This window comes from Dryobates pubescens, chromosome 22 (genome assembly GCF_014839835.1).
Source record: "Dryobates pubescens isolate bDryPub1 chromosome 22, bDryPub1.pri, whole genome shotgun sequence".
NCBI lineage: Eukaryota > Metazoa > Chordata > Aves > Piciformes > Picidae > Dryobates > Dryobates pubescens.
Genome location: NC_071633.1, coordinates 9,938,175 through 9,949,143, shown reverse-complemented (window position 1 = coordinate 9,949,143; position 10,969 = coordinate 9,938,175). Strand labels below are relative to the sequence as shown.

Below are 10,969 nucleotides of genomic sequence, written 5' to 3'. Positions count from 1 at the left end.
ATTGATTAACACATCCTGTACTATTCTCTGAAGTTACTTGGCAGAGAACTGGATGTGTGCTGAGTGTGCTGTCACTGAATCTTAGCACTGTCACTGATTCATGTTCTTTTGTGACAGGTACCCACTGCATGGTAAAAAATACTTGACTTTGCAGTCTCTGCTTTTTCAGGATGTTCAGATGAGAAAACCAAATCAAACATCTTATTGGAATGGGGGGATAAAGGAATGTATGAAGTGCTCGTTTAACATGCATCTTTACAACATAGCACCCACTCAGATGTTGACTGGCTGCCAGACATGACTAAAGTTAAAGATAGTGGTTGACAAATGCTGCCAGTCAGTTCTTCAAAATGCCTTAGAAGATGTCCAGATGATCAGAATTGAAAAGACTTGGAGTTGATAGAAAGGGGCCAAATTAGCAGCAGTGTAACCAAGTAGAGAATTCCCCTCAATATGGATTTTTGGTTTTCTGGCCAAAATTAGACTTTGAAAAAAGATGATCAGAGAACTTTTCACATCTCTAGCACAGCACTCCATGTGCTAACTCCACAGTATCGGTCAGTCAGCAGTTTTATTCACAGAATATCAGTCATGTTGATGAACAGATGTTTTGGCATAGCAACAATAGGAGCACGCTGACCATGTTCTTAAAAAGTAGGTTCCCTAAAATCTTTGCCTCATGATAGAGTGTTGCACCAACATCTGTGGGTTAGCAAGATGATGCCAGCAGTGGCTTTAATTTTTCTTCATGAAGTATGGTTCCACTGCAATAACTTCTAAACAGCGTGATAAAACACTGAAAGGGAGAAAACCCTTGTAAGGATACTTTAAAATGGTATTAAGAAAGTCAGTCCCTTGAAAGGTGGAGAAAATGGACTTCTATTAAATGATCTTCTTTCCAGAAAAATAAAACTGCTGCTTTAGTGTGAGTAGTCTTAACAGCTGATAAAAGGGGAAAAGTACACACCTTCTCCTCCAGCTATTTTTGAGTGGTGGCTCTATGTTTCTGAGGCTTCAGGGAACATGCCCAGTCACATCTGCAGCCATTACAATCTGTAGTTCTGTACCTAGTGTGTTTTTGGTGAAGCTAAAGCGTGAAAAAAGAACCAGGTGCAGAGAGAAATTTTTCTTTATGGAAAGATGAGCATCTACTAAGCAAAGCCTGTGTCAGGGCAGGATTCAGTGTTTAATCAACTAATTACTCAAATTAAGCACTTCATTTGAACTAGTCCAACATTGTATTTTCCTAATGTTTTAACATATTTTTTCCTGAGTTTTTCTTTACAAATTTCCCTGTAAGTCTTTGCAGACTAACAATTTTCATGTACCAATAATTGCAGGAGTTCTGAGCTTGTTTTTACAGAAAGCTTGTGAAGCAAAGCTGGCCAATAGAGAGTGACTAAAACCTCAACGGGGAAATATTTCACTCAGGCTTGAGGACCTGTATTTGCTGAGGCTTTAGAAGGAATTCAGAAGAATGTGGCTTGATATACAGATGTACTTTTTATTTATTTTAAGCTCTCCATAAGTACCTTAAAACACATGCCATATAACAGTGCTGTTTAGGCAACAGTCTGACAGAGCTTTTTTATTTCCTTTTTTTTTTGTCTCCCTAACTATTTCCAGTCTCTTGACTCCAACCTTAAAACACTGCCACGTGTCCTTTCTGCTGTTTAACCTATGGGAGGTGTAAATACACCATTGTAACAATATAAAATGAAGTTCAGTATTTCTCTGGAATTGCTGCTTTAACAAAATAGTTGGCAATTACAAGGTATCAATTCTAAAAAAGGCAAATGATTGCTGAGTTCAAATAGCTATAGTGCTTGATCTTCTAATTGGGTAACATCATTAGAGCCATAATTATGTAACATCCTTAGAGACTGAATCCTTGTGTCTGTCCTGGGTTCTTGCCCAGGCTGTCTTTAGGAAAACTCTGAATGCCTATCTGTGTGTTGTGTATTGATAAAGATATGGTGTAAATAACTGGAATTAGGTATGTTAACCCAACTGGCCTGAATGCATTGCTGCAGAGGAGTATTAGAAGCAGGTAGTTGGGAATGATGAATATGTACAGCTCACAGAAGAGCGTGTATGAAGTGCCCTTGATGTAGAAGGCAGTAGCACAAACAATCTGGCCTGTCAATGCACATTGGAAAATGTACAGACTAAAGACAGACAAGCCAAGGAACCTTGTAATAGAGTATCAGTTTCCATTAAACTGGCAACTGATAAAAAGGGTTTGTGGAAAACAATGGTTCATGCACATTGTGTTGCTGCCTCTTCAAATGCATATGCAAATACTTTCCTGTATACAGCTGTTGCTAATTTCTATATGTAAGTATATATGGCAGTAAGATGCAATATATCCCTGTTCAGGCCAAACCTGCTGCTGCAGTAGCATTCCCTGTTTGTATAGAGTGGTTTGGGAATGACTGAATCTCTGAAAGTAGTCTTCAAAAATGACAATTTAAAGCAAAATTCAGCCCCTGCCCCTTTTTTGTAGTCTAGTGGATAAAGAGATAAAGGAAACCACTTTCATTTCTTTTATTGTCAGTGTGGCCTTGTGCTAGTACCAATCATTGATACTTATGTAGAAGACAAAAACGGACTCAAGCTACCTGTGAAGTACAGCACTCTTTTCTTACCCACCGGCTGATGTATGCTGTGTCTCAGTAGAGCCAAATTTCATTTGCTGAAAAAATTGAGGCTTTCTGTAAATACATGGTCTGGAAGTTGAAGAACCATATACCAGGACCTAAGTTAACAGTGAGAATTGTTATTTTGTCTGAACAGCAAAAGGCACCCCTTTTTTATGCTTGCAGGTCTCAAATATGTGCTCAAGAGTACAGTTTTTAAACAGTTTATCTCTTTACAGAGGTCTGCTTGGCAATAACAAAGATATTGTTGGTCTGTGGACAAAAAACTTGTATTCCTTACTACAGTTGCAGTTGAAAGCAGTCGTTATGGCAACTATTGCAGTATCTTTATTGGTATTTCTGCTGTACTGTTTGGGAGGGGCAAAAGTCTCTTTTGCTCAAATGAATGTGACTGATAGATTGGGAGACTGAGAGTGTGATAAGGATTCTGGTAATGTGTTTTCAAGTTAACCTCCCACTTCCTTAGGGGATAAGGAAGCAAAGGCTGCCCATAAATGCAGACAGATTGCACACAGATAGACATAAGATCAGAAGACAATTTCCAAACCCCTTGGTACCCAGAAGGCCTGGCTGAAAGTACAGCCAGATGGTTTTGCATGTCAATCTTGGTAGCCAGATCTCTGTGTTCTGCTCCCAGGGAAATGTGATGTGTGTCATTTATTAAGTGTCCAGAGGCCCTATCCAAATATCTGACAAGAGTCAGAACAGAAACTGTTGTCTGGTTTCTTAATGGGCAATTTAAGAATACTCTGCAGCAATGTTTGTATTACTTCTGTGGATTACTCCCTCAAGTGCAATACCTTCTAGTTGTAGAATTAGGTTTGCATTTGACCATTTGTCTGCAGCTTACCTGCAAAACCTGTGTGTTTATTTGCCTTGAACCAATTTTTTCCTCGGTGCTTTGTTTCAGTTGGTTGTTTTCCTTTTACAGTTTTTGTTCTATGCCACTTTTGTTGTGCTTATTACTGTAACAACAGAGCACCTGCAGAGGTCAGGAAAGTGTCCTATAAACCATTGTAATCTCGCAGGCAACTCTTGGCACACATCAAGACAGGGATTTCAGATCAGTTTTTGCCAGCAAGGGTAATACAGATGCTGTTTTTGAGGTAAAGACTGGACACTGCAAGATGCAACGTGGAAAAGCATCTAGTGTCAGCAGCTGTGTTGTGATGGGTTGTGACTGGAGAAAGGGTGGAAAAAGGTGTGTGAGTTGCAGAGGTTCAACAGCTATACAAATACCAGCACAAGCCTCTCCACCATACATGGATTTGTGCTGCTAATTTGTCAGGAAATAAACTACTTTTAGGCAAGTACAAGCTGTCTGATCAGCCTTTTTTCCTCTTGTCATCCATGTTTTTTCTGCACCTTCATTCTGTGACTGCATCTCTGCTAGGGCAGTTATTAAGTCATCAATATCTACAGTTGTGCTTTGCCTCTTAACCTGTGAGCTCTAAAGGGCCATTTCTGTCAGCAGAATAAAGTAATCTTGTTTGCTGTCTGACTCCCAGCTCTTACAGTCTGTGCTTATGTAGATGAGAGGTTCTAGATCACTTTGAAGGCACACCTACCATGTCAGTACTACTTTTATAAAGATGGTAAAATGCCAGCTGTTTTTCTTCTACCATATGCTGTGTACTATCCAAACTTCTCTGCTGGATCAAAGAATGAGGGAGTGGTCTCTGATGATACACACTTGTTTGGGAGCCAGATGCAAACTTTTTCACAAATTAGCAGTCATGAAGCCCATTTTCTTGAAAGTTTTAGAAGGGAAAAGTGAACTCTGGACTGCAAGCAGACCTCTTGCTCATCCCATGGTAACAACATCTCTTTAGTACAAAGGAGAAAAGCTGTGGCCAGGTATATAGAACCCATAAGAAATGTACTGAAGAAGCTGGAGAACATAGAATGCTCTCACTCCTGTACATGACGGATTCTGTGGCATAATGGGGGGGAACCCAAAGTGCATTCTGAGCTGTAAAGTTTGGCTTTGAGGAGGCTATCATTTTGAGGACACTTTAATTCTCTGGTTTGATAAAAAGAACCATTAAGCTGAAGCTGATGTTCCTTTAGCACAAGAAGCAGGACACAATTAATGAATGCTGGCATGCTCCTGCTTTGATCTTGAAAGATCATTTAAAGGAAATTGGAGAGCAAAATGTGCAGCATTATGCAGTCACACAAGTCAAAAATTGTAGTTGCATCCAGAGGGATCCTAAGAGTTGCACCATGGAGCAACCTGAGTCTGTCTCCATACCCTGTTCTGTTCCCTCTTTGTGCAGTACCAGCAATGCCTAAACACTGCTAGAGCTTGCTTCCTTCAGTCTTACTAACAAAAAGGCAAACGAGCAGCCACGATTTTAAGGGGTGATTGAACCCTGACACAGCTGATCACTTCAAAAAGCTTCAGTGATATATATATATGTATCAGACAGTGCTCTGTAGGGAAGTGTGAGGTGTGACTTGTCAGCAAATCTGATGGAAAATGCAATTTTCCTATACCTCTGAATTGTGTAGTAATCTTTAATAGTCTGCTGAATCTACAGTGTCCCTTAACAGTGCCAGACATTGTATTGAGGTAGAAGAAAGGTATAGATCAATAGGCCATAATTCAATCAATAATCAGGAGTTGGGTTTTAATAGCCATGTTCCTCCTGTAAAGCTCCCACAGAAACTGGCATAGAAGAGAGGTTGATAGCTCCCAAGCTAATTTGATTATCTGACAATATTAATCTTTTATGAAAGGGCATGAGAATGTTTTCCATGAAGCAAATGATATAATCTTCAGACAATCTGAAATCTAAATGAATAGACAGGCTTCTGAAACTACATCAGTAAACCTTGACTTCTGTGAGCTTAGATATGATACACAATGTTCTTTTCAGATCTTTTCAGATGATGAAAGCTTCATGTAATTTAATCTCTCCCAGGAAACTTCAGTCAAGGATTTAATACCTGCAAGCATCACTTTTCAGAAGCAGAATTATTTTCCATCCTTGACAGCAGTTATTGATTGCAAGACCAAGTAGACGAGTCATGCTATGGAACAATACAGTGGTTTATATATGAACTGTTCCAAGTCTGAAGTATCATCTTGAATATTTCTATAGCTGCTATCAGATTTGGGAGTAGAGAGGCTTTATCTCTGACTGCTAAATACAACAAAATTGTACCAGTAAGATGCCTAGGTACAATATACATGGATGGGAAAAACGGAGGTGGCGTATGTGGAACTCAGCTTCATTTAGCTGCAGGTGCAGGGGTTAGGTATCTAATATGTAGCCAGCTAACTTGGCTTTGAGGTAATGCTGTGTGAGTTTGGACTGTACTTTTCTAGAATAGGGATGGAAGACAGCTGAGTAAAGTGATGTTTGCCAGGAGTTACAACTGATACTGCTTTTGCAATTTGGGATTGTTTTTCTCTTGTATTAAGCATCCCCAAGTAAAATGTGCTCAGTAGCAACACATGGGAGGGGTAGTGAACATTCAGATGATTCACTTCTCTAGGGTGATGATGATGGTCTTTGTCTCTCCATAATACTAGCTCACTCCAATTAGCTGCCAGATCTGACTAGATGTGTTCAGCATAAATACTCAGAGCACATGATCTGGTTTGCATGTTGCTCTCAGTAGGAGAACTTTTAATTCTTGTCATTGCAGTTCTGGTCTTGTACTTTTTTTTCAACTGTTTAGGAAGATATTTGCAGCATCCAGTGGGGCTGGTAAGATAAATTTTTGTACAGGTTTACAGTGCAAGTTCTGAACACCACTTACATGCATGTTTAAACAGGGGTTATTTCTGCAATTGAGCATGAGTCTTGCTTGAGGCATCCTTTGGGAATTCAGGCCAATTCCTCATAAATATGAAACTGCTGCTTTCCTAAAGTTAATGTATGTGTGCTGACTTACGTGAAGATTATTGTCTGTTGCTAACAAGCATTGGCACCACAGGTTGTACAGCATTTCAATATTTTCACGCTAATGTTTGTCTCTGGATTTGAGTAAGAACTGCTTGGTGCTCTTCACACAGGGAAGTGGCAGGAGCTTTCAGATTGTGGTTTGTCACTGGCTGTTCAAGATGATCTGTAGATATACTCGGGACTGATGTTTAGCATGTATTTGTAGTGTCACTTCATTAATTGTGAGAATTTCCAGAGCATTTGGAAGTCAAGTGATAAAAGACTTTTCTTTTCACTGTGCAGAAGGGCAATTATAAAATAATGGTAAATAACAAAAATATGCACAGAAAGCTGTTATCAACAGAGGCAGAAGATAAGAACGTGGTGGCTCGTTTTGAATTGAAATGAGTGCTCTTTCTGTCAGTGTCATCTGCAGCAAAATAGTCACAACTGGTATGAGAATCGCTGTCACCTGTGGGCATTTTACATATAGGTACTGCATTGTGTATTTGTGTTTTCAGAAATCAAAAAGGTCTGCCTGAGGTTTACTCTGTATGCCACTTCTAGAGCAGGTGTTAAAGATGGGGAAACAAAGCACTGAGATGGAAACCATTTTAACAACGAGAGAAATTAAAGAAATTGCATTGGCCAGAATTATAGTGGTTACAGTAGTCTGTGTGTGCTGACATGAGCTTTCTCTTTGTTCTTGGACCTGAGAGAAGGCTTTTGGCCAGTGTTTGCCAGGTATCTCTTCCTCAGTGCTCATCAAACACCAAAAGACAAACCAGAGGCTACTCAGCGCAGCAGGTCTGTTCAAATCAAGGGACCGGTTTGATTCATTGTGATTATGTTTTCCTTATGGCTGCGTCACCGTGCATTGAAGCCTCAGTGTCTTTGCTGAAAGGATGGTTAATTTATCTCAGGCTACTCTGTATGAGTTCTGTGCTTTTGCTCTGAGCTTGCAGCTCGCTCCTCATTCATTTGGAATGCCTGTGGGAAAAAATAAGTCCAGTTGGTCAGTGGCAGAGCTTGGGAACATTCAAAATGGCTCTGCAGGCAGTGTACAGAGACTTCTCCCATTGGGATACTCCTCTGTGCAGAGTGCTTGGTTTGCTTGTGTAGCAGTCTCCTCTCTTCTCTATAGGATGAAAATAAATATGTTTTATCTTGTCAAGCTGTGGTACCCTGACACTCAGTTTGTTATGGCCCTTTCAGGGTTCCAATTTTAATGTGAGGTTTCATTTGAATAGGCCTGAGGAACCGCTGAAGCCAGTCAAAGTGCAGGTTTTAAGTCCATCTTGAGTGGCTGTTTTCTTGCTCTTGGGTCAGCTTTGCCTTCTCTGAGCAGCAGACATATGGTAACTATGTATAGCAGAGTGGTGAACACATATAATTAATGTGCACATGACTTATTAAACAGTCATAAGGAACAATACAGCTAACTGGTCCTGAACATGAAGCCAGTCTGTAAGACAGTTTGGCACACACCCAGCTCCAAAAGAGGTTATGACTGTTAGTTAAGGGAACAAACAACAGAGTAAAAAGAATAAATAAGTAATAAAAGAGGGAATTTACATACAAATAAAAGCAGCTGGAAATAAAGAGGCCAGTAATGCTAGTACTCTATTTTATCTCATCATCCTCTCTCTCCCCTCATCTCATGTCTTAGCTGAGATGATGTGGCATGGGATTCACACCTCCTTACAGGCAGGGAGAAAGGCAGAGGGAATTTGTATTTCTTCTTCTTGTTCTTGGATGGAGCCAGTCTGTGGTAGCCAGGGAACAGTGCATTGAAAAAGAAGGAAGTTGTAAGAGCTAGGAACAATTGGTAGGAAAATGCAGTCATTGAAACAGAGGCTAACCCCCTGAGAAATGTCAGGGGTGTTTAATTTTTTCTTCCTTGCAGTAACTGTTGCTATTCTTTTGAAGGTTTGGAGGGTTCTCTCTGTAGTTTTATTTAATAGTAGTGGTGAGGCAAAGTACACGGGTGCATAGTTTATAGCTCCACACACCACATCACACCACACCTCCTCTCCATCTCTGCACACTAGTAGCTACAGTGCCCTAGACAGGTCTTCCCTGAGGGAGAAAGGAGAAAATCCTCCCTGCTACTAGTGTGCAGGTAGGACTTTTTACCACAAGTCTGGAGAACACTGATACTCATCAAGATCAGGCTTGGATTAATGAAAACACTGGAACAACTGCTTAGCTTCCTAACGGATTCCCATAGAGACAAGTAGACAATAATAGTGTTTGGACTTTTTTATTCAATAAAAGTTTGAGTTATAAATATTCTCCATTTGTTTCCTATTTACAGTTGTAAAATATTTTAGGATAGTCTACCCATCACCTGTCATTCAGTGGCTTTGTAAATGCCATGAAAACATTATTGTGAAATAAAAACATCTGATTTCCAGCCCACAGACCCAGTTTCCACACACTCACAAAATAAAATCAAAGGGACAAAAAAAGAGAAGGAACAAGGAGGGTGGGAGGCAAGAGGAATACAGTACAGCAGGCAACAATGCAATATTTGCTACACAGTAGCAAAAGATATGGGTAAAAAATGTAGTCTGCTATGCTGACAAGCTCTTCAGGACATTTGTTATAGACCAGCGCTGTCCAGTGCATTTCTGAAGGACCAGCTGAAATCCAAATTCGTTCTCATTGTTCTCCTGCAATTCCAGGCAACGCTTGGATTTCCGGTTCTGGATTGGACCTCCCTTTAAAGATGGGGAGAAAAGAGAAGTGTTTGGGTTAAATGCTGTGGATTTGTTGCATGCTACTGTGTGTCAGTATAGATTAGAGAACGATGCAATGTCGATCTACTGAACTCCACTGCTACTGTGAAAAACGTTTCGGTTCCAGACAAGATAAGCACTCGGTTGGATCAGGGGTGAAGGTTCTGTTTTTCACAGACTGGTTCAATCTCTGATGCAGTTTAGGATAGCCTCGATTGCCTGGTTACTGTTTTGGGAGATGGGGCTTCTGTATTTCTAGCTGTGCTTTTGCACCATGAGCCAAAATAATCCTGTTTGCTTCAGTCACCTAGTTTGGTGGCTCTGCTGTACCTCTGAAACGTCAAAAAAAGGCAAAACAGGATCAGCCCCTTGGCCAGGGTGTCCTGTATGTAGGACAGGATGCAAAAAATAGTGTATCCTTTGATTGCTAGAATGAAGTGTATTTTATAACCTTGTGGTGCTAACCCTTGGTATTGAATCTGTTCAATTCTCAACTTAGTACTGCCATGTTAAAGCCCTACCTTCACTGTTGATTTGCAGCACATCTTGAATCACTGGGGCTATCACACAGCTAACTTAGACTTAAATCACAAATCATCATGTAGATGACAAATCATTTTCTACCTTTGCTCCTTGTTTAAGTTGATTCTTTCATCCTCTTTCCTGTCTAATAAAGGTAATGGATAACTGGTACACATTAGAGCCTGGGAAGTGTCTACAAAGATAGAATTTGCAGAGAAGTGGGAAAGTCTGCCTTTCTCTAGAGTATCTTGGACTTTGTGTTGCAGGGAGTTACTGACTTACACTCCATTCTTTGATTGGTAAGTTTAAGTCAGTACAGGTTAGTGTGGCTGAAATATAAAAAGAGCAGCCACATTTAAATTACTTATCTGTACACTGGGGGGAAAAATAGTTGCTATAAAACCTCTACCAACCACCCCACCTCATCAGTTTCATTCAAGTCTTGCTTTATGCCTTGCATTAGAAGGTGATAACTGTGATAGATTTCTATTGTTGGCATAAATCCCACAGAAGTGCTGAGTTTGCTTTTTCAGAGAAAGGTAGCTGGTGCCATTCAGTATAAGGTCTGCTTCCATTCAGACGGGTGCCTGGGGGTCTCCTCTCCTCCTGTCCTGTACAACTATTGACATTCTTATTAATAACAGGAGTTAAATTTGGGTCTGTGGTGGGAGCATAACCTCTGTGCTATCTGTAAGCAATAAACCTGCTTTGACATACAGGAAATCTGAAGCAGCTAGGATAGGAAATTAGCTAAAGCTTTATTATATGCTACTTGTTTCCCTGATGCCAAACACACACCATACTCCTCCCAGTTATTCTGGCCTTATAGAGCTCATTGGGGTGAGTTTTATGTATTTTTTTTCCAAATGAATTCAATGAGAAGTTGGCCAGGAGGGGTGGATTGCTGCTTGGGGGACCAGCTAAGCATGGGTCAGTGGGTGATGAGCACTTGTATTGTGCATCACTTGTCTTTTTTGGGGTTTATGTCAGTCTTTTTGTTATCTTTTCATTACAATTACTACTATTATTATATTTAATTTTTACTTCAGTTATTAAACTGTTCTTACCTCAACCCATGAGTTCTGCTTGGGTTTGATTCTTCTCTCTGTCCCACTGGGGCAGAGGGGAGGCTGCATAGGGCTTAGTTGGT

General features: G+C 40.3%; 1 protein-coding gene across 1 annotated transcript in view; it reads right to left on the bottom strand.

Annotated features, from left to right (window-relative positions):
• Positions 1-8,809: 8,809 nt before the first annotated feature.
• Positions 8,810-10,969, bottom strand: part of GALNT18 (polypeptide N-acetylgalactosaminyltransferase 18) — a 178,862-nt gene continuing 176,702 nt past the window's right edge. Inside the window, exon 12 of the mRNA XM_054172020.1 lies at positions 8,810-9,279. Within this exon, the coding sequence (XP_054027995.1) occupies positions 9,133-9,279 (147 nt within the window). The 3' untranslated portion in view covers positions 8,810-9,132. The remainder of the gene's footprint in view (positions 9,280-10,969) is intronic.